Source organism: Strix aluco, chromosome Z (genome assembly GCF_031877795.1).
Source record: "Strix aluco isolate bStrAlu1 chromosome Z, bStrAlu1.hap1, whole genome shotgun sequence".
NCBI lineage: Eukaryota > Metazoa > Chordata > Aves > Strigiformes > Strigidae > Strix > Strix aluco.
Genome location: NC_133971.1, coordinates 84,838,011 through 84,865,964, shown reverse-complemented (window position 1 = coordinate 84,865,964; position 27,954 = coordinate 84,838,011). Strand labels below are relative to the sequence as shown.

Sequence of the window (27,954 nt, the reverse complement as noted above, 5' to 3'; positions counted from 1 at the left end):
CGGCTCCACTGCCCTGTGCCAGCCCCTTGCCAGAGCTGGTGGCTGAGGGTTTTGGCCAGGGGCCACCATGGGGGGCACTTCAGGCTACCCAGTTGTCTCCTGGGTAGGAGCCAACGCTGGCAATCTCAGCCCTGCCCTCTGTGTACTCCAGAGCTCCCCAGGGGATCCCATGTCTCCTCTGCCTGATGGGAGCCATCCTGAAGTCCTGCTTCTGTTCCTCTCCCAGGCTTGGTGGTAGTCCCTTTGTGGGACAGTCTGGTCCTAGATCCTCCTCTTTTTCAGGGCCGCTTCTTTTAAGTCTGGAAAACAGGTCCTGATTGGTGTGGAGGGGAGTGGTGGAAGGGCTGCCTGGCTGCCCAGCCCACGGTGGTGTCTTCTCTTCCCACACAGGCTCGCGACGACATCCTGAACGGTTCCCACCCTGTCTCCTTTGACAAAGCCTGCGAGTTTGCCGGCTACCAGTGCCAGATCCAGTTTGGGCCGCACAATGAGCAGAAGCACAAGCCAGGCTTTCTGGAGTGAGTGTCCCAGGGAGCCCCTGGGCTTGTCTGGAGGTGGCTGAAGCAGCTTGGCAGCCCCCAGCAGTGCACTGGCACATGGGGCTCCAGGGCTGCATTTGCCTCTGGTGTGACCGGTCTCCTCCCTGCAGCGCAGTCCCCACGCGTGGAGGTCCACGCTGGCTGCAAGGGGTGCCAGCCCCCCATCCTGCTCCCTCTAGCACCCCCCAGGGACATGCAGCAGCTCTGATGGGAGGGACCCCAGGCCATCATATGGCCACGCCTGATGCTGCACAAGGGGCTGCATCCTCAGTATCTCCACCCCACTTTCAGCAGGGCAGCTCCTGGGGCAGCTTTCATTACTTCTGCAACCTTCCTGCTTCCCAAAACTCCCAGCCCATGCCCTGGCAGGGGTTTGTCCAAGGCTCTGGGTTGGGCCTCTTTGTAGTCAAAGGCATTTGCCCTGGCTTTGGGCTCTGCTGCTAACAGCTTGACTTGGCTGTCTCTTGACAGACTCAAGGATTTCCTGCCCAAGGAGTACATCAAGCAGAAAGGGGAGCGCAAGATCTTCATGGTACGTGCAGGGGGGTTTTTGAGAACTGGGCTTCTTGCTCCTCCTTGCCAAATGTGGAGGCTGCTCTTGTCTCTGGAGGCAACATATAGCAGGTTGACAGGTGAGAAACAGGATCAGGAAGCTGTAGGTGGGCAGACAAGGCAGCTCCCGAGGTCCCAGAGATCAGAGGGATGCTGTAGCAGGGACAGGGGATGCTGGTGGGATGGAGAGAGCCTGGGAAGGCTGTGACAGGGTGATGGTGACACAGCCAGGGGACCATGGAGCTAATGTGATGTTCTGTCTTTTCTGTTGCAGGCGCACAAGAACTGCGGGAACATGAGCGAGATTGAGGCCAAAGTTCGCTATGTGAAACTTGCCCGTTCCCTCAAGACCTATGGGGTCTCCTTCTTCTTGGTCAAGGTCAAGCAGCCCCCCTGGTCCCACCTCTCATCGACCAAAATTCCTCTTCTACAGCATCCCTCCGTCTGTCCTGTCTCCAGCTGCTACCCCTCAACCCATGTTGCTCCAGTTTTCCCTGTGTCTCCACTGCCCACCTTCTTCTTGCCTTTCTCTGTGCACTGCCTTCCAACTCCTCAATTCACGCTTCTTCTCATTTTCAAGCCCCATGTCATGGTTGTAACCATGAGAGAGTGGCCTGGCGGGTGTTTGGTAGCCACAGCAGGCCTCAAAGGTGTCCCAGGGACAGCTCACACCCCTTCTGTCATGGCCTACAGGAGAAGATGAAGGGGAAGAACAAGCTGGTGCCACGGCTGCTGGGGATCACCAAGGAGTGTGTGATGCGTGTGGATGAGAAGACCAAGGAAGTGATTCAGGAGTGGAGCTTGACCAACATCAAGCGCTGGGCAGCCTCACCCAAGAGCTTCACCCTGGTAGGGACCAGCCCTGGTCCTCCAAACCCCCCGTCCCAGTGGTGCCCCTGTGGGGGGCTGCTCTCACACTGCCCCTCTCTTGGTTATTGCCCCACGGTGGCACAGCCTTGCCTTCCTCTGGTGCCTCTCCTGGCTCTTGTTTTGGAGGCCGGCACTTGGGCGCTTAGCACATACCAGAGGGGCTCAGGATGGCTGCCAGTGCCCTGCTCCGGTGCTACCCTGTGCCCTGTCATTGCAGGATTTTGGAGATTACCAGGATGGTTACTACTCAGTGCAGACGACGGAGGGGGAGCAGATTGCCCAGCTGATTGCTGGCTACATTGATATCATCCTCAAAAAGGTGAGGCCATGCTGAAAAGGGCACTGATAACTGGCTTCTCTCTGGTGAGGGGTACAGGTTGCCCCTTCCAGCTGCCTCCAGACAACCATTGGCACACAGTGCTGCTGGGGGAGCTGGAGACAGGGCAGGGGGACCCTATGGCCCCAGTACAGTGCCTGGGCTGCAGGAGGAGGAGAAGTCTGTCTGACACGTTTTTTCTTTCCCTCTACAGAAAAAGAGCAAAGACCACTTTGGACTGGAGGGGGATGAGGAGTCCACCATGCTGGAAGACTCCGTGTCTCCAAAGAAGTAAGCCCTCCAGGACCAAGTTAGCTGCCAAACAGAGGTTGATTGGAGAGCAGGCTCCAGCCAAGCTTGCAGCACAGTGTGTCTGGAGGAAGAGCTGCCAGTCCTTTGATAGCAGCTCTCTCACAGAGCTTGGTGCCAGGGCTGTGAGCATCCCTTGACCTGGTATTTCTTCTCATTTCAGGTCAACCGTCTTGCAGCAGCAATTTAATCGTGTAGGCAAGGCGGAGCTGGGTTCAGTGGCCCTGCCAGCCATCATGCGGACAGGGGCTGGAGGGCCAGAAAACTTCCAGGTGGGCACGATGCCACAGCCTCAGCTGCAGATCACCAGTGGCCAGATGCACCGAGGGCACATGCCTCCCCTGGTAAGCGCTCCTATGCCCACCATAGGACACAAATTCTGAAAGGTGCCCATCAGGCTCACCTAGACCCATCCATTTGGGCCCATGGCCTGGTGTTGGCTTGCCGTGAAGAGCAGGGGCTCTGTGCCGCTGGCCTTGTGTGCTTGCTGGCCTGGCTGAGCTGGCGTCCTCCCTCACTGCTCTGCAAACTTGAGCTACACCCTGGCGTTGCACCCTGGCCGGCAGCCACAGCCTCTCCTTCAAGTTGAGCTGCCCCAATCTGCTGTGCCTGGCCAGCCCCACCAATGCTGTGGTTCGCAGCGGAGCCCTGTGCCTGGCTTTGATGTCCCCCATGTCCTCTGCAGCTGGAGAATCCCTTGGAAAAGGCCACGAGGAGGCTGTTTTCTTTGGCCCCGCTCTGCCTGCTGTGGGGCTTGCTGTAAAAGCGTTGTGGGGTCCCACTGCATCTGCTCCCCACTCCCCAAGAACTGGTTAACTGTGAGACTTGCTTGTACCCACAGTGGGATGGGGCATTTCCCAGTGGGAGGTGCACAGGGGAGACCCCCTTTTTCCTAGGTGCATCCCACGTTGTGGAGGCACCTACCTAGAGCACTGTCACCGTGTTACACCATGTTGCAGGGGTTTGTGTGAGCCAAACATTTAGCCTAAATTTTGAGCCTGCAATGTACCTCAATCTGTCTCTGTGTTGCAGACTTCAGCCCAGCAAGCCCTGACTGGCACCATCAACTCCAGTATGCAGGCGGTGCATGCAGCTCAGGCCACACTGGACGACTTCGAGACTTTGCCACCCCTCGGGCAGGATGCTGTAAGTGCCGAGTGAAGGTGGAGTGCTGGTGGGGACATTGCTGGAGGTTGTTGGCTGGGCTGAGTGAATCTGGCCGCATTCCCAGGAAAGGTTTCAGCAGCTGCTGGGAAGATCTGCAGCCTGCAAAGAGGTGGGGTTGTATCCCACTCTTGGGGCAGGAGTGGAGGGGACCCTGGATCATGTTGCTTGGTCAGGATGGGCTGGGAAGTTTTGGGTGGTGACAGCTGCTCTTTCCCTCTTTCTTGTCTCCTCTTTTCTGCATCTCCCTGTGTGAACATGAGTGCAGCTACCCACCATCATCTCCTGACCCTGTCCTCCCCATTTCAGGCATCCAAAGCTTGGCGCAAAAACAAGATGGATGAGTCGAAGCATGAGATCCACTCCCAAGTGGATGCTATCACTGCTGGCACAGCCTCAGTGGTCAACCTCACTGCAGGTATGTGGACGGCTGGAGAAGAGGGATGCCCCATTTCTGGAGAAAGTTTGGCCTCTCTTTTCTGGCTGAAGGTCATGGCTCCTGCCCTCCATCAGAGACTGGAGGAGCCAGCCTGCCCCAGCTAGAGCTAAATCAGCCCCAACTGCTGCTAACGTGCATGTAGAGCTGGCCATGCCCCCACAGTTTGCCCTGCCTTTAGATCCCAGCCTGTGGCCAGCCCAGTCCTCCTCCCAGTCCTTGGCTGACCAGCCATCTTCTGGACCAGAAGCATGTTGTCTAGTCCCGCCATAGCTCCGGGCCTGGCCATGGCATGGTGCAGCTCTTTTTCCCCAGGTTCTCCTGCCCAAACTCAGCTTAGGAGCCAGAGGGTCTCTCCTCCCACTCCCAGGAAGGAGAACCACATCAGTGACAGGCACAGGAATTGTCTTGGAGCATCACTTGAAGCTCATGCCATCCTGACTCATCTCCTCCCTGTGCAGGTGATCCAGCAGACACGGACTACACTGCTGTGGGCTGCGCTGTCACCACCATCTCTTCCAACCTGACGGAGATGTCCAAGGGTGTGAAGCTGCTGGCTGCGCTGATGGAGGATGAGGGAGGCAATGGACGGCAGCTTCTGCAGGCAGCCAAGAACCTGGCGAGCGCTGTCTCTGACCTGCTGAAAACGGCACAGCCTGCCAGCGCTGAGGTGGGGGGCAGGAGGGGCCCTGGGGCCAAGAGGAGGGCGGAAGGCAAGGGGGAACCATTGGGTGAGGTTTTAGGACTTGCTCATGAGCCTGATGTTGATTTTGCCTTGTGCCTTGCAGCCTCGTCAGAATCTCCTGCAGGCTGCTGGTCTCGTGGGCCAGACTAGTGGGGAGCTGCTGCAGCAGATCGGGGAGAGTGACACTGATCCCCGGTTCCAGGTGAGTGCACCCGGTGGCAACCGGCACACCCACTCACTAAAAATCAGCCTTTGCAGAGGACCTGACAGGAGGGCGCCAGGCCAAAGCTCGGTTGGTGACTGGTGGTGACTTTGCTGAGGGGGGCGACAGGCCATTGCTCATCTGTCCTTAGAACCACTGTGATATAATGCCTTTTATCTTGTGGATTCCCATGTAGATCCAAGAAAGCCGGCGTGCTTGGATCCTGACTGCCTCAGACCCAAAGACGGTAAAAGCAGGCTGTAGGCATGGCTTGGTGGTCCCTGCTCTCTCCCGTGTGAGAGATGCTCCTCTGGGAACTGTTAGCTGAACTCTCTGGAGAAGGGCTCTTGTCAAAAAATCTGTTTTTCTGGTGGCTGGCTCTTAGAAGTCCATGCACTCGGGTCGCTACTTGGACGAGCGCTGCTCTGGGAGTCCTCCCTTGCAGCTGCCTTGGCTCCTGCCTGCTGTTTCCTGCCCGTGGGAGCTGCTTGCCTGCCCCCACCAGAGACCCAGGGTGGCTGGAGCCTCATGGGGTGGTTTGTTCTGGCTGAGCTGACTTCCAGCTGGCTTGCTTTCCCACAACTACTCCTTCCAGCACAAGGGAGATAGCATACTGTGCTGGGGAGGAGGATCCAGCTGCAGTACAGACCAAAACAGACACCAGAAAGAAAGGGTTTCTGTCCATGGCGGCCACATAGCCTCAACATGAGCAGAACAGCCTGGACAGATAGCCAAGGGGAGCAGAAGAGCTAGCACCAGGGCAGGAAGCCATGCTCAGTCACTACAGGGCAGCCCCAAGGGGTGGATTTAGGACCTGGAAGACAATTTGCACACATGCAGCAGAATGCTCTGCCTCGCGGCTGCCAGACCCGAGTGTATCTACTTCCCTCCTTGGGCTCACATGAAGCAGTCTGGGGACTCTGGAGCTGGGTGCATGCACTTTCTGGTTTCCTCTCCTGTCTGGAAAGGTGGTGGGTTGCAGCAGGAGTAGTCTTGGCTTGCAGGAGGTGAGGGGGTGCTGTGACACTTCTGGCTTGGTGGCCGGAGGCTTAACTGTCATGGGGTGTGGGGCCACTCGCTGTGAGCACGCACACGACAGGAGGACTGCAGGCACTGCAGGCAGAGAGTGTTGCCCTGTGTACCAAGGTTTTTGCCCCAAGCATTTGCTGTCTAGCACTGGTGCTGCCAGTTTTCACTGGCAGCGTGCTGCAGGAGCTAATCCTGAAGGCTGCAGCGTGCTGTCACGCCTGATGCCCTGCGGGAAAGCAGTTTGCCGCCTGCTGGTCGCTGCCTGTTGTGTGCTGGCAGGGCGGTCCCGTGCCTTCCCTGCTGCCCCTGGGGTAGAGGAGGCTGGTTGCTGCGTCATACCTCTCCTTTAGCCCCAGGAATGACAGCAGAGATGTAGCTTCTCACTAACGAGCTAGAAAATAGCGAGCACGCCTGCAGTACAGGTGACCAGTGTGGGCAGCATCTCCTGCTCACCTGTTGCTGGTGGGGTAAGCCTGTGGGCCAGCAGCTGCCCCTGGTGTGGCTGTGCCATGGCAGGCTTCTGCCTGCCATTTGGCCGGAGGGGTTTGTAATTTTTTTGCCAATCCACGCAAAGCCAGGCAGTGCTTGCGGTGCCTTGCAGCAGGTTGTTGCTACGGTACAGTCAGGGACTCGGGGCAGGTTGTTGCCTGGGGAGTGGGAAGTGAGTGGGCCATGGGTGTTGGGTGGTGCTGAGTGTTGCCCAAGCTGCTCTGGGCAGTGTTCATGGCCGTGCCACAGTGCAGGCTGCAGCTCGAGGCCAGGTTACAGCCTCACCGCCGGCTATAGCACACCATAGAGATGTGGTCAAGGTGTGGCCAGCCGCTTCAGGTGTTCGGTGCTGCCAGTGCTGGACTGAGTGGATGAAAGGCCCCGAGAGCTCACGTTTCCCCGCTGAATATTTCACGAGAGCTCTGCGGGCTGCCGGTGCTCCTGCTGCCATGACTCCCGCGCTGACCCTCTCCGTCCCCCCCAGGACATGCTCATGCAGCTGGCAAAGGCAGTGGCCAGCGCAGCCGCAGCACTGGTGCTCAAAGCCAAGAACGTGGCTCAGAAAACAGAGGACTCGGCCCTGCAGACGCAGGTGATCGCTGCTGCCACCCAGTGTGCCCTCTCCACCTCCCAGCTGGTGGCCTGCACCAAGGTAAGCAGTAAGGTTAACACCTTGCTGGTGGCAGCTCCATGGTGGGGTTGTAGGTGTGCCAGGACCACACGTCCTCAGGCCAGACATTAGGGATCTGGCACCAGAAGCATGGGCTGCCTCCGGCTGGGGTCCCTGCCACTGTGCCCAAACATTGGATATCCTTTTTGGAGGAGCAGAAGTTGGGGACAGCTGTTCCTGCACAGCTCCTACAAGGAGCACACCATGCTTGCTGCCCAGCCTTTCTCCTCCCCTCCAGGTAGTGGCTCCCACAATCAGCTCCCCAGTCTGCCAGGAGCAGCTGATCGAGGCCGGCAAGTTGGTGGCCAAGTCAGCGGAGGGCTGTGTGGAAGCCTCTAAGGCAGCTACCAATGATGACCAGCTCCTGAAGCAGGTGGGGGTGGCAGCCACGGCCGTCACCCAGGCCCTGAACGACCTGCTGCAGCACATCAAGCAGCACGCCTTGGGCGGGCAGCCCATCGGGCGCTACGACCAGGCCACCGACACCATCCTCAACGTCACTGAGAACATATTCAGCTCCATGGGCGATGCTGGTGAGAGTGGCTGATGGCACCTGGGGCAGAGCACAAGGGATGGGGAGGTATCAGGGAGCCCGTGGGACTTGCTAATGGACTACCCTTCCTTTCTGTCCCAGGGGAAATGGTTCGTCAGGCTCGTATTCTGGCCCAGGCCACATCTGACCTTGTCAATGCCATCAAAGCCGACGCGGAGGGAGAGACAGACCTGGAGAACTCACGCAAGCTGCTGAGCGCAGCCAAGATCCTGGCTGACGCCACCGCCAAGATGGTGGAGGCTGCAAAGGTCAGTGGTGTGGGGGAGGATGGGTGCTGGTTTTTGTCCCCAGCCCTGTCCAATGCAGTCAGCTCGGTGCTGGGGAGGGAACGAGCAGCACCTGGGTGGGGAAGTTGTTCCCAGAGCAAGGGGCTGCATGGAGCCAGGGACCTGTGTAATGGAGTGGGGCTCCTCCTGGAGGTCGTAGCAGAGGAGCTGTTAGCTCTTCTGCTGTTGAGCTCTCCTGGAGAGGCTTTGGGCATCTCCCCAGCACCGTAAGCAGCCGGGCTGCCTTGTGGGGGACTCCCTGGCATCAGGCCAGAGCGCAGCTACTGCTTCAGGAGGACAAGGGACCCTGTAGTCCCTGCAAGGTGTGATGGGTTTCCTTCTTTCTCCAGGGAGCCGCAGCCCACCCAGACAGTGAGGAGCAGCAGCAGCGGCTGCGCGAGGCAGCAGAGGGGCTCCGCATGGCGACCAATGCTGCAGCCCAGAATGCCATCAAGAAGAAACTGGTGCACAAGCTGGAGGTGAGACGTGGGGCAAGGGGCCACAGAGGACAAGGAGGCATGGTCAGTGAGTGACACCTGACCGGGAGCCTCTGCATTCCTGCACTTTCCAGAGGGATAAAGTCCTTTTCATGTACAGAGTCCATGCTGCGTTCCTCAGAGAGCTCCCCACTGCTCCCTTCCCTTACCTTGTGTGCACCATGTTGCTTTGTCATGCTGGGCATCGAGAGTTCTGGGGAAGCTCCAGTGTTGCAGGTGGAGGCCCAGGAGAAGAAATTTAGGGGCAGCTGAGCCCCAGTGTATGGCAGGGAGGCTCAGGGCAGGCTGCTCCGCCGCCAGAGCTAACCCATGCCTCCCTCTGCCAGCACGCAGCCAAGCAAGCCGCCGCGTCCGCCACCCAGACCATCGCTGCCGCACAGCACGCTGCCTCCTCCAACAAGAACCCTGCTGCACAGCAGCAGCTCGTGCAGAGCTGCAAGGTAAGGGCCCAGGCTGTATCCTGGCATCTCCTGCGCCACCTCTCCCTGTCCCTTCTCCCATCAGCCGTGCTGGGCCTCCATGCTTGGCCACAGTGAGCAGGCAGTACCTTCTGGTCCTCACACAGCTCCCCTGGGAGCCGACCTTTTGGTCACTTGTCCTGGATTAGATCTGTCTCCTCTTGACTGAGCCCCTCCGGTGACCCTTCTCTCTGGCAGGTGGTGGCAGAGCAGATCCCGATGCTGGTGCAGGGCGTGCGAGGAAGCCAGTCCCAGCCGGACAGCCCCAGTGCCCAGCTGGCTCTCATTGCTGCCAGCCAGAACTTCTTGCAGGTACCCACGCTGCCCAGAGCCTCCCGTGCCGGCTCTGGCACTACAGCTTTCCTACTGGGAAGCCTGCTGCACATGGGTAGCAGAGAGATACTGCATGTTCGTCCCCTTCTCATTGCTTTTTCTTTTGGCCCGTCAGCCTGGTGGGAAGATGGTAGCTGCAGCCAAGGCCACTGTCCCCACCATCACAGACCAAGCCTCTGCGATGCAGCTCAGCCAGTGTGCCAAGAACTTGGCCGCAGCTCTGGCTGAGCTCCGAACTGCTGCCCAGAAGGTGAGAGGCTGGGTCCCGTCCTGCGGTGGGACCCTGGCTGTGCAGAGCACGGGGAAACAGTGGGGACGGCCCGGTGCCAGGTCATGATCTCTGCCATGGCAGGGTGAGCTCAGCGGTCGCCTCACTCACCTTCCCTTCTGTCCCATCGCAGGCTCAGGAGGCGTGTGGACCCCTGGAGATAGACTCTGCACTGGGTCTGGTGCAGAGCCTGGAGAGGGACTTGCAGGAAGCCAAGGCAGCTGCCCGTGATGGCAAGCTCAAGCCTCTGCCGGGAGAGACGGTGAGGACGCAGGAAAGGGCAGTGCAGGGTTGTGTGGGGTGGGCACTGGGGTGGAGGAGCCATGGGATGGAGGCTGGAGGTACAACCCACCAGCATATCCCTGCTTATCTCTCCGCAGATGGAGAAGTGTGCCCAGGACCTGGGGAACAGCACGAAAGCCGTCAGCTCCGCCATTGCTCACCTCCTGGGAGAGGTGGCCCAGGGCAATGAGAACTACACAGGTACCAGCCTCCGCACCAGGGCTGGGAGGGGGGACGGGGCCGTGCCAGCAGCCACTGACCTCTCCATCCCCCCAGGGATAGCTGCCCGAGAGGTGGCCCAGGCCCTGCGCTCGCTCAGCCAGGCCGCCCGTGGCGTGGCAGCCAGCACCCCTGACCCACAGGCACAGAGCGCCATGCTGGAGTGCGCCAGCGACGTCATGGATAAAGCCAACAACCTCATCGAGGAGGCGCGGAAAGCAGTGGCCAAGCCTGGTGATCCAGAGAGCCAGCAGCGCCTGGCCCAGGTGGGGAGAATGGGTACCCTGGTGTTGCCCGTCAGCCCGTGGGAAGGGCATGAAGCTGGCTGGTGGACGGTGACCGCTCTTTGCTTCTCTGCAGGTGGCCAAGGCAGTGTCGCAGGCCCTGAGCCGCTGCGTTAACTGCCTGCCGGGGCAGCGAGACGTGGACGCTGCCATCCGCATGGTGGGAGAGGCCAGCAAGAAGCTGCTGGCGGATTCGGTGAGCTGAGCCGGGGTGGGAGGGGAAGGGGGAAACCTTGTAGGGATGCAAGCCGGTCCATCTACACCGGGTTCCTCTGTAGCATATCCCCAAGTATGTGCCAGGCCTTCATCCTCCGTCTTTATCCTCACTGCCTCTCCTAACCCCTTTTCCTGCTTCCAGTTCCCTCCCAGCACCAAGAGCTTCCAGGAGGCGCAGAGCCAGCTGAACCAGGCAGCCGCAGGGCTCAACCAGTCTGCCAACGAGCTGGTGCAGGCGTCACGTGGCACCCCTCAAGACCTGGCCAAGTCCTCTGGCAAATTTGGGCAGGACTTCAATGAGTTCCTGCAGGCAGGAGTGGAGATGGCCAGCCAGTCTCCGGTGAGAGCAAACACCTGTTGGGGGATCCTGGGTAGAGTGAGAGGTTTGGGGTGCCTGGGAGGGTGACTGACCGCAGGCATGGTGGCCAGACACCAGTGGTTAGGGTGGTTGTGGCCAACACAGCTGGTGAGATGGGATCTGGAGCTGTGCAAAACTGCAGCAGCAGGGAGAGAGTGGCTTGGATTTGTCCAGCAAGTGTTGCTGCTGTATCCTTGCTGTTGGCAGATGAGTTAGATGAAGGAAACTGGCTCAGCTTGAAAACCACTGGAGAAGACCCAGGGTGGGCGTGGAGTTTGGAAACTGCTGCATGTAACTCTTCTTGGCTTCTTTCAGAATAAGGAAGACCAGGCACAGGTGGTGTCGAACTTGAAGAGCATCTCCATGTCCTCCAGCAAGCTCCTGCTGGCTGCAAAGGCGCTCTCTGCCGACCCCACGGCCCCCAACCTCAAGAATCAGCTGGCAGCAGCAGCACGGTAGGGGGAACCGCTCCCTGTGAGCTGTTTGCTGTAGCGTGAGTCCAGGTGGCGGAGCTGGCGTTGATCGCTGGGGTCTTTCTCCCCTGTTCCCGGCAGGGCCGTGACCGACAGCATTAACCAGCTGATCACCATGTGCACCCAGCAGGCGCCGGGCCAGAAGGAGTGCGATAACGCCCTGCGGGAGCTGGAGGTGAGAAGCCACATAGTGACGAGGCAGTGGAGGGGCTGAGGTGGCTGTGTGCTGAGATGGTGGGGAGTGGGGAGCTGTACCCCGCCGTGAGGGGCAGGAGGGAAGGAGGGAGCAAAGAGGAGGTGCAAGTGGAGGGCGCGGACCCTTCCCTTGGATGTGACACCTGTGTCCCTACAGACAGTGAAGGAGCTGTTGGAGAACCCCACCCAGACTGTCAACGATATGTCCTACTTCAACTGCCTTGACAGCGTTATGGAGAATTCCAAGGTGAGTCCTGAGCTGGAGGTGGAGGTCTGGGGAAGGATTGGGGAGGTTTGGGAAGGATGTCGGGGCAAAGAGAAAGGTGGTTCCTCCCCTGTTGATGAAGCACAGTTTGCTCTGAGCCTGGGAGCACAGTGAGGGAGCAGGAGGTGGTCTCTAACCGATACCCGGTGTGTCATGTAGGTGCTAGGCGAGTCCATGGCTGGCATCTCCCAGAACGCCAAGAACAGCAAACTGCCCGAGTTCGGCGACTCCATCAGTGCCGCCTCCAAAGCTCTCTGCGGCCTCACGGAGGCAGCTGCCCAGGTGAGACATGCTTGGTCCCAGCCCTGAGCATTACCCCTGGTGCATAGTTGCTGTACGTGCCTCTCCCCTGCCCCTCAAAGCCTGGCCCTGTGGTGTGGAGTTGCCAGCCTACTCTGCAGCCCATGCCTGCTCTGAGCCTCTCCCCTGTGCATGAGCTCTCACTACCTCTCTCGTGCTCCTAGGCTGCCTACCTCGTGGGGGTCTCGGACCCCAACAGCCAGGCTGGACAGCAAGGCTTGGTAGACCCCACTCAGTTCGCCAGAGCTAACCAAGCCATCCAGATGGCCTGCCAGAACCTCGTGGACCCTGCCTGCACCCAGTCCCAGGTGAGTATGAGCTGGAGCATCACTATGGGCATTTTCCTGCACGAAGGGGAGAGAGCGTGAAGCTAGTTGGAAGAGCTGCAACCCAGAAGTTGGCCAAGATTATGGCTTGTGTCTCATCAGACCCCATCAGCTGTACTGGGAACCAGCTGGCAGCTTTGGTGCTATGGTGGCAGTCCAGATGGGGGGCTGTATGGTTGTGCAGGACCTTGGTGATCTTTCTTGGGTCCCAAGAGGGACCTCTGTGCTCACTGGTGGCCCACGTGGAGCTGCGGAGATGGGGAGTCATGGTGGATCCTGCCTCACCTTGCTCTTCCCTGCAGGTGCTGTCAGCAGCCACTATCGTAGCGAAGCACACCTCGGCCCTGTGCAACACGTGCCGCCTGGCCTCCTCCCGCACCGCCAACCCTGTGGCCAAGCGCCAGTTTGTCCAGTCAGCCAAGGAGGTGGCCAACAGCACAGCCAACCTGGTGAAGACCATCAAGGTGAGGTTTCCCTGCTGGGGTACTGTGGCGGGGATGGGATTTAGGACACGGTGGGGGCTGGATAACTGCTCTGGTCTCTCTGCACCAGGCCCTGGATGGCGAGTTCAATGAGGAGAACCGGGAGCGGTGCCGTGCTGCCACCGCCCCTCTCATAGAGGCTGTGGATAACCTGACGGCCTTTGCCTCCAACCCGGAGTTTGCCACCGTTCCTGCCCAGATCAGCCCAGAGGTGGGATGCTGCAGGGGCAGGGAGGATGTGGCCTGGCTCTGACGGGGGCTGCTGTAGGGTGGGGAGGAGCTGTGCCTCCCCTGAGCTTGGGATGGAGTCCCAGTGTGGGGCTGGTGCCTTGTGGGGGTGTGATGGGGAGATGGCAGCAAGCCCTGGGGCTTCGAGGGGATGTGCCGGCAGGGAGGATCCTGGGAGAGGGAGTGAATTCCCATGCACAGTGCCTTGCCTCACCAGCCTGTTGTCTCCCTCTGCAGGGGCGCAGAGCCATGGAGCCCATCGTCTCTTCAGCCAAGACCATGCTGGAGAGCTCTGCTGGCCTCATCCAGACCGCCCGCTCTCTGGCTGTCAACCCCAAGGACCCGCCACAGTGGTCAGTGCTGGCTGGCCACTCTCGCACTGTCTCAGATTCCATCAAGAAGCTGATCACCAACATGAGGTGAGCAGAGTCCTGCCCACTTGGCTGTGGCCCTCTCCCTGCTGGCAGGTACCCCTTCTCTGAGTGACCATCACTGGGGACGGAAGATACTGTCCCTCCTGTCTTGCACGTGAGCTGCTCCAGCCCTGCCGTGGGTTGATGGGAACATGTGCTGGTGTGCCTGGGCCCTATGACGCTGGGTTGCCCCAAACCCCAGGAGAGGGGTCCTGCCCCTCACCGGCACCAGCCGAGGCTGGGGACAAAGGCACCTGCCAACACTGGTCTGATCCATCATGTCATGCAGGGACAAAGCTCCAGGACAGCGGGAGTGTGATGAGGCCATCGAGGTCCTGAACAGATGCATGCGGGAGGTGGACCAGGCTTCTCTCGCTGCCATCAGCCAGCAGCTGGCTCCTCGAGAAGACATCTCCCAGGAGGTGGGTCAGGGGCGCACTGCTGCAAGCTTAATGGGGGCGAGTGTCCTTCCCCCCAGCTCCCAGCAGCATGGGGTGACTCCAGCCCTGCTGCAGCCTCATGCAACACCCTCTCTTTGCAACAGGCTTTGCACAACCAGATGATCACGGCTGTTCAGGAGATCAGCAACCTGATTGAGCCCGTGGCCAGCGCGGCGCGGGCCGAGGCCTCACAGCTGGGGCACAAGGTAACACAGAAATGGGGACAGGGAGCTGTTGCTGAGGCAGTCAGTGTGTGTGGAGGAGCTCACGGCAGGAGGAGAGGCACAAGGTAGCTGGGGCTGGAAGCTGCTGGTGCTGATGGTGCTCTTCCCTAGGTGTCCCAGATGGCTCAGTACTTTGAGCCGCTCATTATGGCGGCTATCGGCGCTGCCTCCAAAACACCCAACCACCAGCAGCAGATGAACCTCCTGGACCAGACCAAAACGCTGGCTGAGTCTGCCTTGCAGATGCTGTACACAGCCAAGGAGGCTGGTGGGAACCCCAAGGTGAGCAGGAGGGGCACATGTCAGGAGCGTGCTCCCCTTCATGTGTGGGTGCTGCGTGGTGCACACGGGTGTGCCAGACACGGAAACCCAGGTCAGGTGTGCAGCATTCCTGTTGGGAGGGGAGCAGCTGCCCGCCTTCCCTCACTCTGCCTTGTCTTTGCAGCAAGCTGCACACACCCAGGAGGCTCTGGAGGAGGCCGTGCAGATGATGAAGGAAGCAGTGGAGGACCTGACCACCACCCTGAATGAGGCAGCCAGTGCTGCAGGTGTTGTGGGGGGTATGGTGGACTCCATCACCCAGGCCATCAACCAGGTGAGGGGAGCATGGAGAGGACCTGGCCAGGGCTGGGGGTGAGAGAGAGGAAGAGCCAGGGTCAGGCCCTACAAGGTCTTTGGACTGCAGCTGGAGCCAGGGTCTCCTGATGGTCTCTTGCAGCTGGACGAGGGGCCAATGGGTGAGCCAGAGGGGACCTTTGTGGACTACCAGACCACGATGGTGAAGACAGCCAAGGCCATCGCAGTGACTGTGCAGGAGATGGTGGGTGCAAGCAAGCCTGTCACTGCAGAAAGCACTGCCTGCCACCCAGGCAGGGTGAATGCTCTCCTTGCCTGCCCATCCCAGTGCAGGGCCCCTCTAACTCTTGCTTTTCTTCCATCGGCAGGTCACCAAATCCACCACCAACCCGGACGAGCTGGGCACTCTGGCCAACCAGCTCACCAACGACTACGGGCAGCTGGCACAAGAGGCCAAGCCGGCTGCCCTCACCGCTGAGAACGAGGAGGTGCGAGCGTAGGGGAGAGTGCTGGAGTGTGCTGCAGGGCAGCACAGGGTCTGCTGAGTGTGAGAGCAGAGGACGGGGGCACTCAAACCTCCTGTTGGAGCTGCGGGCAGGCAGCATTCACACCTCGCCTGCAATATGGTGTGGAAACATGGAGTAAATCTGTGTTTCCTTTTTCCACCTCCTGAGTGGGAGGATTGGGAGAGAAGAGCTGGGTGGGGGTGGCTGGTGTTTCCCAGTGGGTATCATGGATGCAGGGCTTAGTTCCCTGCTGGATCTCTCACGCATGTGTTCCCCTCCAGATCGGGTCCCACATCAAGCGCCGGGTGCAGGAGCTGGGTCATGGCTGCGCTGCTCTCGTCACCAAGGCTGGAGCCCTGCAGTGCAGCCCCAGTGATGCCTACACCAAGAAGGAGCTGATAGAGAGTGCGCGCAAAGTTTCCGAGAAGGTGAGCAGCCCAGAGAGGGGCGATGGCGTGGCCAGGTGGGAGGGGTGCTGGACTGAGCCATGTGCCCTTGGAGCTGCCACTCTTGGTTCTCCCCTGGTCCTGTTGGCTCTGTTGGCTCACTCAGCCATGCTCGCCCTGCGCAGCTGGTGAGGTGGAGGATGGATCCCCCTCTCCAGGCACCATAACAGCAGCTGGTGCTGTGATGGGTGTAATGTTCAGGTGCTGCCTGTTGATGTGTGATGATGGCCTGCCAGGGGAGACTGAGTTACACACTGGTGGCAGCCCAGGGCTCTCCAAACTGGCTCTTGCAGTGGTGGCCGGTAGCATTTGCTGTGTCTCCGGCCAAGCCTGTAGCTTGTGCTGAGTGATTGATCTCCCCTTCATCTTTTGCTGGTGTGGTGGAAAGCATCCTGTCCACCAGTCAATCTAAAAAACATAATTCTGAATAACACGTGAAAACATGGCTAAAAAACTCTAGTTGATAAAGCAGCAATAGAGCGGCAAGGCTTGTAAGCAAGAGTACAAAAGCAAAACATTTGTTCAGAGTGCCTGGCATGTGCTTGCACGCTCGGGACCTTCTTCAGGTCCTTCCTTTTCAAGATTGCTTTTCATCAGGAAACGTGTTCTTCTATGAGTGCTTGCCCATATGCAGAAATTGAGTTTAGCAGCTAAAGGAATGAGCTGTGATATTCTGATGCCCATCATACAAACCTTATTCATTTGGAAACTAGCAGAGTCCCATATCTCCTGGACCCCCAAACACAACAGGTACAGGGTGAAAATTAAAAAAATAGAAGCTAAGAAGGGGTGTCCAGACCACATGATTCCCAATTCACCTCCTTGGTGTGAAGTGGCTCCATCCCGGGAGGTGTCGGAGGATGTGTGTGGTGGGGGATTGCCTGAACCTGCTCTGCTCCCCAGTCACCCTACTTGCACCCTGCAGGTTTCTCACGTGCTGGCAGCCCTGCAGGCTGGGAACCGTGGGACGCAGGCCTGCATCACAGCAGCCAGCGCTGTCTCTGGCATCATTGCTGACCTCGACACCACCATCATGTTTGCCACAGCAGGAACCCTCAACCGGGAGAACTCAGAGACCTTTGCTGACCACAGGTACCCGGGCACCTCATCTGGCCTCTGCTCAGCCAGAGATGGGGGCGGGGGTCAGGCCATGTCCTGTGGTCTCCCATCTTTCTGAGCTGTGGACCAGCTCCAATGAGAGCTGCAAGTTCAGGTCACGCTGGCTCTGTTTCCCCACCAGCTTGTACATACAGAAGGCAGGGTCCACAGTCTCTCTACACCCGCAAGGATCATGTGTGCGTGTAGAGGGCTGTGTCCTCTCTGACTCCCTTCTTCTCCCCAGGGAGGGCATCTTGAAGACAGCCAAGGCACTGGTGGAGGACACCAAGGTGCTGGTGCAGAATGCCACGGCCAGCCAGGAGAAGCTAGCCCAGGCTGCCCAGTCCTCTGTGTCCACCATCACCCGCCTGGCGGAGGTGGTGAAACTGGGTGCCGCCAGCCTGGGATCTGAAGACCCGGAGACTCAGGTGGGTCGGGAGGTGTGGGGTGAAGCAAGCTCATAGCTTGCTTGAAGGGGCTGGGGGTTGAAGGTGTTGTATGATGCTCTGGGCTGGATTCTGCGTGTCAGGGAGAGGGCTGGCTGGGCTTTGGCTTGTGCTGCGTGTGCTGTATATTGTGTACATATATACTGTGTGTCCTGGAGTGCCCAGATCTCTTGAGTGTGACGGTAGCCAAGCAGTTGTCCTTGTCTTGCTCTCCCCAGGTAGTCCTGATCAATGCTGTGAAGGATGTGGCCAAGGCACTTGGAGACCTGATCGGTGCCACCAAAGCAGCTGCTGGCAAAGCTGGAGATGACCCAGCTGTCTACCAGCTGAAGAACTCTGCCAAGGTCTGAGCTGGGCGTGATGGGAAGGAGGGGATGGGGCAGGAGGGGCTGGAGGAAGAGCAGTGGGGCTTCTCTCCCTGTCTGAGGGCAGGAGGACAACTGGGGGGCAGTCAGAGAAAGGCGGGGGAGGAAAGGGCACAAGGGATGAGGCACAACATGCAGAGGAGGCATTGTTGGGAGGCCAAGATGAGGTGGTGTGAGTGTAGTATGGGGACAGGGCCATTTTGGACCAAACCATGAGGGAGGAACAGGTGCCAGCAGTAGCCCCAAACCTTGCATGGGTCTTCACTTGGCTCTTCTCCCTTCCACAGGTGATGGTGACGAACGTCACTTCCTTGCTGAAGACAGTGAAGGCTGTTGAGGACGAGGCCACGAAGGGGACGCGGGCACTGGAGGCCACAATAGAGCACATACGCCAGGAGCTGGCAGTGAGTACAGCCACGGTGCCCTGGCTGCTGTCCCTCCTGCCGACTGCCCCACACCTCACCACTGCCTCTCGCCTTGCAGGTCTTCTCCTCCCCTGTGCCTCCCGCCAAGGTCTCTACCCCAGAGGACTTCATCCGTATGACAAAAGGCATCACAATGGCCACAGCCAAAGCGGTGGCTGCTGGCAACTCCTGTCGGCAGGAGGATGTCATTGCCACAGCCAACCTGAGCCGCCGCGCCATTGCGGATATGCTGCGCGCCTGCAAGGTGGGGCGGGCAGGGGACGTGGGTCTGGCACGGGTTTGTGGGTGGCTGGGGTGCTGGCAGGGATGGTGCTGGATATGAATCGGGGCTTCCCTGTCTCTGGGTTTCAGGAAGCCGCCTACCACCCGGAGGTGAGTGGGGACGTGCGGCAGCGTGCGCTGCGCTTCGGCAAGGAGTGTGCCGATGGCTACCTGGAGCTGCTGGAGCACGTGCTGGTGGTGAGTGTCCCTACCCTGGTTCCCAGGGTGCTCCCCAAATCCCCAAGGTCCTCTGGGCTCTGCACCTCCTCCCACTGAGGTCTTTGCACGGTCCCCTTCGCTGCCCGTGCCCGCACAGCACATGGCTGAGCCCTGACCACGGAAGCAGATGTTAGAGAGATGAACAGGCTCTGAAGAAAGGTATTTGGCTAACAACAGATGGAGATCTGACCATAAACAGATGAAGGCTGGAAATTCAACAACATGAGAGCAAAATCCTGAAGCAGTTTCCAGTAGAAGTGGTGGGAGTAAGAAACTTCAGGCACTGTAATCCCAGAGCTTGTTAAGCTCACCAGAGTGTGGGAGACAGACAGCACCCGTGACAGCAGAGGTGATGACCACAAGCACCAGCTGCACCCTTTTGATCTGGTGATTCCCGAGTCCTTCCCAGGACTTCAGCTGGCTGCTTTGATTAGCTGTCCTACAAGATGAGTGTAGTTTACAAGAAGCATAATAAGACCATAGAGTGGTAGAAAGGATCCAGTGAGGTCCTTCCAGTGGTTTGCATTCTTGGCAAGCTCACAGAGGTAGTCAGGGGTGCTGGAGAGATGCGCAGACCCAGCCTGCAGAGCTGCGAGAGCCCTCGAGCTGGGGTCAGGACAAAGATCGAGGGTGAGTCAGCTCTGTGGCAAGGTTTCACTAAGGTGGTTAGAAGGGCTTGGTGAGAGTCTGCCATTCAAGTTCACCAGGTACAAGGCGGTTGAGCTCAGGCTCTGGTTTCCTGCAGGGAAAGCCCCTTTAAGGCAGAGGGTAACCAGCACTGGCAGCACAGTGGCTAGAAATTGAAGCTGGGCAGAGAGAATGTCAAAGGGTGTTTTTATCCAAAGGAGGTAACCACCGGGGTGCAGTTCCAAGGAAAGCAGTGAGTTTTCCATCCTCTGCATCTAGATCAAATGTCTGAAAGATGCTTTAGCCACAGGTAAAGTCGTGGCAGCGAAGGCCGGAGTGCTGAGGAGAAATTCTCTGGCTGACCTGTTGTTAACAGGTAATCGGGCTGATGACTTAGTGTGGCAGTGCCCGAGGTCAGCCCACTTGCAGGAACATGCTATTCTGCTGTGTTTTGGGTGTAACCATCCAGATGCAGTGTGATGTCTCTTGAATATCAAACATTGGTACATCCCATGAAATGTTCACTGGAGGTGCATCATAGCTGCCAGGGTGCCTTCAGCTCCAGACAAACACCATTTAGCAGTTTTAAACACGTTTTCAAGAGCAGAGAGTGGACTTACGTGGCATTTGGTCTGGATGCGCTTATGAGGGTAAACCAGCCATCGCTGCGTGCCACCAGCTCAGGGACTCCGAGCCACATGCAGCATCAGTGACTTCACTGGGATGGTCCCACGCAACTCCTGGGTAAAGCCATGACACACACACACCCCCCACCCCCGCCCAGCCACCACAGCACTCTGGTCTGTGAAGACAGGAACGAAGCTCATGGGTCCCATTTATCAGAGGGCAGCAGGTTCCTGCAAAGCCGCAAGCAGGAAGGATGTAGGGGAATGGGAGGGGAGATGGTGGATGCAATGCTGCCTTGCTCCCCAGCAGCAGCAAGTCCATTGCTGTACGCTGGGTCCCCATGGGAAGCAGTGCCTTGCACGGAGCATGTGCAAGCATGGCTAGGGTTCAAGAAAGAGAGTTGTTTGACTCAGGATGGAAAACGTAGCTCGCAGCAGAGGAGTGGGAAAGTCTGCATATTTCACTGGGGAGGGGAAGGAACTTGAACCTCCATGGGGACTTGGTGTGTGGTAACGATAGGTCTCTCCCTCCAAAAGCAGAGAGATCCCATGACTGAAAACTGCAGTGAAGCAATTCAGTGTGGGAGGAATAAGGTGTAAAGGGGGACAAGCAAGAGAGCGGCTCGATGGCTGCTCTGGGTATAGGTGGCTTCTCCAGCTGTGGGAGCCTCATCCCACATCCAGTGTCCCAGCTCCCCCAGCCCTGCGAGGCTGGAGTATGAGCTAATGATGGCAGCACAGCTCCCCACCCAGGACCTCTGATCCTTCATTCCCACCTCTCCTCTTGGCTGCCCTTCACCCCTCACTGGAGAGCACCCACCTTCCCCTGCCCTCCCCATGCCCCCCATCCCCAGCACCTGCGTGTCCCAGCCAGGGCGTTCACTGCTTTCTTCTCTTTCTTCTCCCTCCCTCCCTGTCAGCCGGTGAGTAAGGCGACATTGGGGTGCCTGCTGGTGTCTAACCTCAGCATGAGCCTTGCTCACGGTGTGTCTGCGTGCCCAGCCCAGTGCTGGGGTGGCACTTGCGTGTGTCCGCAGGGACCCCAGGGTCCGTGTGTGTGCGTGTGTACTCACACCCGCTCTAGCTGATGGGCAGCTGCTGCCTGTGCGGTGCGAGTCGGGCCAGCGGTGAGCTCTGCTTGTGCGTATGGACCCTGTGTGTGTACACACATGTGTGCTGTGGTGTGTGCATGTGTCCCCCCCAGCCCTGGCGAAGGGACCCTCATGGCTCTGCCTACCACCTTGTCCCGGCGGGGTCAGCCCTCCTGGGCTGGAACGTGGCTCCAGGGTCCCCCCCTATGTCCAGCTTGTGTTTGCAGACAAATCTCCAAAATGGAGACAGCGAGTGGGAAATGCTACTGGAGCTTGAAATGCTTGGGGGTGAGGAAGAAATCCTGGAGTGGTAGCTGCTGAGTGCAGGAAGGCTTGCACTGAGGGTCTTGTGTCTGCCAGATGCCCCAGAAGCTGTGGATGCAGAAGGACTAAGGGGAAGCTCATCCCATCCTTGGGCAGGAGGAGACTAGCCAGGGTCACTCGAGAAAGCATCACAGACAACGTCTGATGTGTACACATGTGTGGGGGAGCTGGGGGATCCCACCCTCTTTCCCTGGGGAGCGCACTCCAAACAGACCTATGAGGACCCCCTTCTCCAGGTGCTTACATCTGCTCCTTCCCCACAGATCCTGCAGAAGCCGACTCATGAGCTGAAGCAGCAGCTGGCAGGCTACTCCAAGCGCGTGGCCAGCTCTGTCACTGAGCTCATCCAGGCGGCTGAGGCTATGAAGGGTAAGGAAAGGTCCTGCTCAGAGGGGCAGCATCGAGGGCTGGGATTAGGGTGGAGGGCTCAGCAGCTGATGGAGGAAGTAGGGCGAGTCAGAAATGAGGCCCCATGCAGGTTTAACCTGCCTTGCTTCCTGTTTTTTCTAGGCACAGAGTGGGTTGACCCAGAAGACCCCACTGTCATCGCTGAGAACGAGCTGCTAGGGGCAGCAGCTGCCATTGAGGCTGCAGCCAAGAAGCTGGAGCAGCTGAAACCAAGAGCCAAGCCCAAGGTAGTGGTGCTGAGCCTTGGCTGACCCCTGTGCTCAGCTTGGGGTGGGCTGGGGCCCTCCTGCCATGTGTAAAGCCCCATCCAACAGCTGGTCCCTCTTTCTGCAGTCCCACTGCCTCCATCCTCAGCTGGACCTTCCTGAGGCAGCCCATGTCCTCCTGCACCTCACAGCTCTTAATCCAACTTTATATGTGCCCCTCAGCCCCCTCCAGCCATCATCCTGCTCTGTTTTGTCTGTCCCAGCACCCTTGACTGGGACTTACACCCTGCTTTTGCCCACAGCAAGCAGATGAGAGCCTGAACTTTGAGGAGCAAATCCTGGAAGCTGCCAAATCTATTGCTGCAGCCACGAGCGCCCTGGTGAAGGCAGCTTCAGCAGCCCAGCGAGAATTAGTGGCCCAAGGAAAGGTAAGGCTGGTAGAGGAAAAGAAATAAGAAAATGTAGGGCTGTGGTGAGTTCTCCCTTCTCCCAGAGCTGCTTGTAGCCCTCGTGCCCTGTGGCAAGGGGTGCATGGGGCGGTAAGCCTCACTCCTCCTCTCCCTTCTCACAGGTGGGCGCCATCCCCGCCAATGCCGTGGACGATGGACAGTGGTCCCAGGGACTCATTTCAGCTGTGAGTATTAAGGTCATGTTCAGGGGAGGTGGGGGGACCCTCCTTCTGGCTCCTGCTGCAAAGATTCTCCTCAGTGGAGGAAGCACTCATGCTTCTTGCTCCCTCTCCCACCGGCTGAGACACGGCATGGAAGCTGGTTGTCGCCATCCTATGCACCACAACCTCCTTGGGGCCTGTCAGGGCATACCTTCCCCGGGGGAGGCTCCCGAACCCCCTCTGACAGCCTCTCTTGCTGCAGGCACGCATGGTGGCTGCTGCCACCAACAACCTGTGCGAAGCCGCCAACGCAGCGGTGCAGGGCCATGCCAGCGAGGAGAAGCTTATCTCGTCCGCCAAGCAGGTGGCTGCCTCCACAGCGCAGCTCTTGGTGGCCTGCAAGGTGAAGGCCGACCATGACTCGGAGGCCATGAAGCGGCTCCAGGTGAGTCCTAGGCTGCCCTTCCAGCCCCAGCTGCCTCCTCCCAGCTGCTCGAGGGGTGGGTGGGAGTGGGGTGAGGGCATGTGGGTGTTCTCCGGGGCTCACGCTCCCTGCCTGCGTGCCATCAGCAGGAGGCTCACTGGAGCACAGGCTCCGGGTCACTTGGACTTCACTACCAGCTGTGTGCCAGGCCTGTGAGTGATGCTGGGCTGCTGAGCCTGGCAGCATTCAGGGAGGATGAACTGACAGGAATGCCTGAAATGCATGCACTGCATCACTGGCATTCAAGAGGTTAATGTTTGGGGGGCATATTTTGTAGCACACTTAATCCTCAGAGGCCATGGCACAGAAGAGGTTAATGCCCATGCGTTGGGGAGTTAATGTGGGGTCGAAGAGCTGGTCCCTCGGGGCGGGCGGGGGCGGGGCGGGGGGGGGGGATCCTGCCCCATGGCTCAGACAGGAGCCAGAGCCCGCTGGGAGCAGCAGCGCCTGAAATGGTCATGAGCGGGTGGCAAGGCATCGAGCCATGTAAAGGAATCCCTGCCTGCAGCTCCCAGCACTCCTGGCTGCCTCTCCTGCCTGCCAGCCCGGCCTGGGGCAGGGTTTTTGCACCCCCCCGGGCAGCAGACCTACCCTGGGGCTGTGACTTAACGCTGCTGCCCCTCCCTTCCCTGCTGCAGGCCGCTGGCAACGCGGTGAAGAGAGCATCTGACAATCTGGTGAAGGCAGCACAGAAGGCAGCTGCCTTCCAGGACCACGACGAAACGGTGGTGGTGAAGGAGAAGATGGTCGGGGGAATTGCACAGGTGAGGAGTGAGGTTGCTCTGATGGGGCAGAGGTGGCTCTGGCTGCCACCTCAACTTGTGTGTGCCCATCCCAGGAGCGTGTCCTACCACCGCCACCAGCACAGGGCTCCAGAGAGCCTCACGAAAATGCTGTGGGTGCACCCATCCCACCCAGTCCCAGTTAAACACTGACTTCACACTCATCCTGCCACGGGTAGCAGTGGGCACAGCCGGTGATGATGCACACTCCCGGGGGTGTAGTAACACCCTGGCTGCTTCTTGGTGCAGTGCCCACACGATCCCTGTGTCCATGACCCCTGTGGAGGGCAGAGCATCGGGTAAGGGGTGAGAGCTGCCTGGTACCGGCTGCCACAGGTCCCAGCGCTGCCTCCTGGCCACGGGCTATATGCGTGTGGGGCTGAGCCCCAGGAGCTGTGCTGCTCATTGTCGCCAGAGGACTGTGGTCCCACCACAGGGACAACAGCTCTCATGCCCGGGGCCACAGCAGCCCAGGGAGGCTGTGGCTGTGATTGGGGGGAAGCAGCAGCCAGAGAGCCCAGCTCTGGGGTCAGCGTTGCCGCAGCAGAGGCTCCTGCCATCCCATTTGGAGGCGGCCGTGACCCCAGGGCTCTCTCCCGGCAGATCATCGCCGCCCAGGAGGAGATGCTGCGCAAGGAGCGGGAGCTGGAGGAGGCGCGGAAGAAGCTGGCCATGATTCGGCAGCAGCAGTACAAGTTCCTGCCCTCGGAGCTGCGGGACGAGGAGCAGAACTGAGCCCCGCGCCCTCCCGCCGCTCACCGCACAGACTGCTGCCCGCCCGTCCGCTCCTATTTAAGACAACCCGCCTCAAGCGAAGGGCTGCCTGGGCTAGACCAGAGCTCTGCCCGCACCCAGAGCACCGGGACTAACCCAGCTGCTACTCCAAGCTGGCGCTGCACCAGCAACTCCGCTTCGCCGCCCAGCCCACCTTCCCACGCGCACCCACGGCACAGCCAGAGCGCCCGGAGGGACCCGGCTGGGGTGGGAGCCGGGGCTGTACTAACTAGCTCAGGGCTTGCCCGCCAGCCCTGGGCTGCGGGGCTGGAGAGCCCCATGGGGATTTTTATGCAGGGGATTTTTCCATGTGCCTTTGTTGTTCCCACTTGTGCTCCTTGCTTCGCTCTCCTCCGCGCAGGATGGGGAGAGGCGGGCAGCTTGCCCTCTCCTGTGTGAGGGGTGCAGGGAGCAGCATGGTCCCTCGCTCAGCTCTTGCACAGAGCCGCCTTTCACCTCCAATGCCTTATTGCTGGCTGAATCTTCCTCTTCTCCTCTTCCTCCTTCTCCGCAGCTTCCTTGGGAGGCACTAAGCCCCCCCTCCCCAAGCATCTTCTTCAGCCTGGCCCTCTCTGGGAAACGGCAGGGCTGGAAGCCACAGTGCCTCCACTCAGGATGGGGGGGATGCAATGGGTTCATCCCTGAGCTGCTCTTTGCCTTCCTGCAGGGCTTCCCCCCGCCCGTGGCCCCAGCCAGCTCTGCCCTCCTCCTCCTTCCCAAGTGCCTGCATCGTTTTCCAAGATCTGCAGTATTTTTGTAACTTTTCCATTTCTCTAGTATTGAGCCTGCAGCTTTCAAAGTTCATTTATTCCCGCCTCCCCAGCTTGTGCCTTGCCCACTAACACGAGCTCTTGCCGGGGTCCCACTTCCTTGGCTCCAGGACCCCCATCCCTCCCCCTTTGCACTCGCTGAGGCTTCTTTCACTATTTTGATACTTTAAGCATCCCATACTAAACATTGAAGGAAAACAGCTTCCCCTAAGGCTCCGGAATGGAGTGGGGGTTGCCGATGTCTCCTTGGACAGACATGTTTATCAAATAAAATCTGGTTTTCCTGCTTTCTTGCCACCTGGTTATCAACAGGACTGCCCAGGAGAATGGGAGGGCTGGTGGGCAGGGGGGCGGCGGGCACCTGCCCTCCTGGCGGAGGCGCGGGGGAACGTAGCATGGGTGCTTATACAGCACGGAAAATATTTGAGGCATGTCCAGCCCCAGGCACCGGGCAGGCCCGACCCCCGCTGCCAGCCATGTGCCGGCCCTCGCAGGTGCTGCCGGGGGGCCACCACCTCAGGAGGGGGCCCTGGGGATTTTGTTGCTGGGGGATTTGGGCTGCAGGGCAGGGTTGGGGTTGCAGCTGGGCCCCTGGCCCCATCCCTGCTGCCAGCAGAAAATATCCCTGTGTAGGGTGCTACAGGGGTGCAGGTGGGGGACCCCCTGGTTACTGGTGGCGCACCGGTGGGGAAGCGGCCGCCCTTGGCGTGCTGTGGGTCCGGGAATGTGGCCGGAGCCCTCCCGGCTGCCGGCGCTGAGCTCACGCCCCAAAATAGCCCCCTAGGGCCGACCTGTGCGGGCAGCAGCTGCCCCGAGCGTGTCCCCACCTGTTCCCACCCCGTCACTCAGCAGGGGTTCGGGGGGCCTGAGCGGCGGCGGGGCGAGCAGGATGCTGCGGGGTGGAGCAGGGCCGCCAGCACATGTCCCCTGCCTCTGGGAGACGTCTGCAGTAGCGCGAGCTACGAGCATCACGAGCAGCGAGGGCAGCACCCCGCAGCATCCCGGCCAGTGACCCCTGTCCCCCTGCGGGCGCGTCCCTGGGGGTGAGGAGGGGCTGTCCCCCCTGGGACGCTCACCCCTGGCCAGGCTCCAGGGTGGATTTGTGGCTCTTGCAGGCATCCCAGTCCTCCCAGCTGTCCCCTGACAATCTGCGCCGGCCTGACCCAGCACCCGGCTCTCACCCAGGTACCGGCTGGGCACGGGGCCCCTCTGAGCAGCCAGCAAGGACAGTGAGCTGGCACAGTGTGGCAGCGGCCCCAGCCTCATCCCGGCATCCCCGGGCCAAGGGAGCTCCGGCACCCCCGGCACAGGGCTGCAAGTGCACCCACTGCTGTGTCCTCCCGGCTGGGTACAGACAAGAGGTGGTGGCATCAATGCCAGGGGAGGGACATCGGGTGTGATTCACCTCGGTCCCCTAAATCTCGCCTTCCGGAGTGAGGGGTTATTTTGGCAGGCAGGCTTGGGCAAGCACACATTGACTTGGAGACTTGGAGGTGGGACGCCACAGTCATGAGGCACCACTGCCTCCACAGGGACCCAAATCCAGCTAAATTGGAGGCAGAGAGGGAAGACACAGCCCAGCTTCTCAGGGAGCCCAGGGACAGGATGGGAGGATGCAGCATGGGTTGCACCTGAGAAGTTCCCTTTAAATGGCAGGACAAGCCTTTCCCAGGAGTGCAGGGGGATCCCGATCCTTGGAGACCTTAGCCCAAGGCAGAGCTGGGCATGGGGCAGCAATGGGAGGGATGCACACCCACACGCCTCTGCACGCCCTTGTCCCAGAGGTCACCCCAAAGGACAGCCTTGAGGGCAGACTCATGGGCCTGGGCACCAGGATGGGCCCAGCTGGGCCAGTTGGACGTGGCTGTGATGTCTGGAGCAAAGGGTAGTGGGCAGCAAGGGAAAACTGCATCCTCGAGGAGACATCTGAGGGTTTAAGCCCTGCCTGGCTCCAGTGCAACTACCTGGCCGCTTGCACCATGCACAGCATCATCTTTCCCCCGTGCGCCAAGCCCATGAATTTGCTCCAGGCCAAAGCATCTTGCAGAAAACTATCCATCCTCATCCAGGAATGACTTGAGATGGATCTTCCCCCTCCCCTCAGAAGCCGTGGGCTGGTGGTTACTGACTCTCCTTGTCCAAATATGTGCCTAAATTGTCAGTATTAATAGCTGCTCTCCAGAGTCCAGCAACGGCTCTTCTGCTGCTTTCCCCATGGCGTCAGCAGCCCCTCGGCTCCTCCCGTCCCTCCTATGCCCCCCACAGCCGGGGGCTGAGGGCTCCTAGAAAGCCACTTCCTCCAACTCTCAAAAACTTCTTGCTCCTCTCTGCTTGCACCACTGATGCCAAAAAGTTGCAGCAGGCAAGGGCTGGATGCAGCCCTGGGGCGATGGGCCAGGGGAGCCTGCACCCCCCTCCCGGGTGTCCCAGTCTCATCCCATCCTTCCCACGTGCCGCACGGCTCCTGCGGCCCCTCTGTCGGCTCTTTCCAACCCCCCCCGGCCTAGAGCCCACCCTGCAGCTGGGAATGCGCCAGAAGCATTTACGAGCATTATTAAAGCCCGGGTTA

At 59.6% G+C, this 27,954-nt stretch overlaps 1 protein-coding gene across 4 annotated transcripts in view; it reads left to right on the top strand.

The window, feature by feature from the left end:
• The window catches only part of TLN1 (talin 1), a 35,400-nt gene extending 9,728 nt beyond the window's left edge, over positions 1-25,672 (top strand). For all 4 annotated transcript variants that reach the window (XM_074813412.1, XM_074813415.1, XM_074813416.1 and 1 more), the window contains exons 7-57: positions 391-518; positions 1,011-1,071; positions 1,366-1,470; positions 1,785-1,940; positions 2,179-2,280; positions 2,492-2,568; positions 2,750-2,930; positions 3,619-3,732; positions 4,060-4,168; positions 4,648-4,856; positions 4,975-5,073; positions 7,076-7,243; positions 7,500-7,794; positions 7,896-8,062; positions 8,431-8,559; positions 8,904-9,017; positions 9,234-9,347; positions 9,484-9,618; positions 9,770-9,898; positions 10,017-10,119; positions 10,195-10,403; positions 10,498-10,617; positions 10,780-10,977; positions 11,311-11,450; positions 11,550-11,643; positions 11,821-11,910; positions 12,088-12,210; positions 12,393-12,536; positions 12,857-13,018; positions 13,107-13,247; positions 13,502-13,683; positions 13,967-14,099; positions 14,222-14,323; positions 14,453-14,623; positions 14,787-14,936; positions 15,060-15,161; positions 15,286-15,405; positions 15,705-15,851; positions 16,795-16,961; positions 17,212-17,395; positions 17,632-17,757; positions 18,066-18,182; positions 18,262-18,447; positions 18,555-18,662; positions 21,615-21,720; positions 21,862-21,986; positions 22,268-22,393; positions 22,537-22,599; positions 22,838-23,020; positions 23,698-23,823; positions 24,445-25,672. In XM_074813412.1, coding sequence (XP_074669513.1) covers positions 391-518; positions 1,011-1,071; positions 1,366-1,470; positions 1,785-1,940; positions 2,179-2,280; positions 2,492-2,568; positions 2,750-2,930; positions 3,619-3,732; positions 4,060-4,168; positions 4,648-4,856; positions 4,975-5,073; positions 7,076-7,243; positions 7,500-7,794; positions 7,896-8,062; positions 8,431-8,559; positions 8,904-9,017; positions 9,234-9,347; positions 9,484-9,618; positions 9,770-9,898; positions 10,017-10,119; positions 10,195-10,403; positions 10,498-10,617; positions 10,780-10,977; positions 11,311-11,450; positions 11,550-11,643; positions 11,821-11,910; positions 12,088-12,210; positions 12,393-12,536; positions 12,857-13,018; positions 13,107-13,247; positions 13,502-13,683; positions 13,967-14,099; positions 14,222-14,323; positions 14,453-14,623; positions 14,787-14,936; positions 15,060-15,161; positions 15,286-15,405; positions 15,705-15,851; positions 16,795-16,961; positions 17,212-17,395; positions 17,632-17,757; positions 18,066-18,182; positions 18,262-18,447; positions 18,555-18,662; positions 21,615-21,720; positions 21,862-21,986; positions 22,268-22,393; positions 22,537-22,599; positions 22,838-23,020; positions 23,698-23,823; positions 24,445-24,576 — 6,972 coding nt within the window. In that variant the 3' untranslated portion in view covers positions 24,577-25,672. The remainder of the gene's footprint in view (positions 1-390; positions 519-1,010; positions 1,072-1,365; positions 1,471-1,784; positions 1,941-2,178; positions 2,281-2,491; positions 2,569-2,749; positions 2,931-3,618; positions 3,733-4,059; positions 4,169-4,647; positions 4,857-4,974; positions 5,074-7,075; positions 7,244-7,499; positions 7,795-7,895; positions 8,063-8,430; positions 8,560-8,903; positions 9,018-9,233; positions 9,348-9,483; positions 9,619-9,769; positions 9,899-10,016; positions 10,120-10,194; positions 10,404-10,497; positions 10,618-10,779; positions 10,978-11,310; positions 11,451-11,549; positions 11,644-11,820; positions 11,911-12,087; positions 12,211-12,392; positions 12,537-12,856; positions 13,019-13,106; positions 13,248-13,501; positions 13,684-13,966; positions 14,100-14,221; positions 14,324-14,452; positions 14,624-14,786; positions 14,937-15,059; positions 15,162-15,285; positions 15,406-15,704; positions 15,852-16,794; positions 16,962-17,211; positions 17,396-17,631; positions 17,758-18,065; positions 18,183-18,261; positions 18,448-18,554; positions 18,663-21,614; positions 21,721-21,861; positions 21,987-22,267; positions 22,394-22,536; positions 22,600-22,837; positions 23,021-23,697; positions 23,824-24,444) is intronic.
• The last annotated feature ends 2,282 nt before the right edge of the window (positions 25,673-27,954 follow it).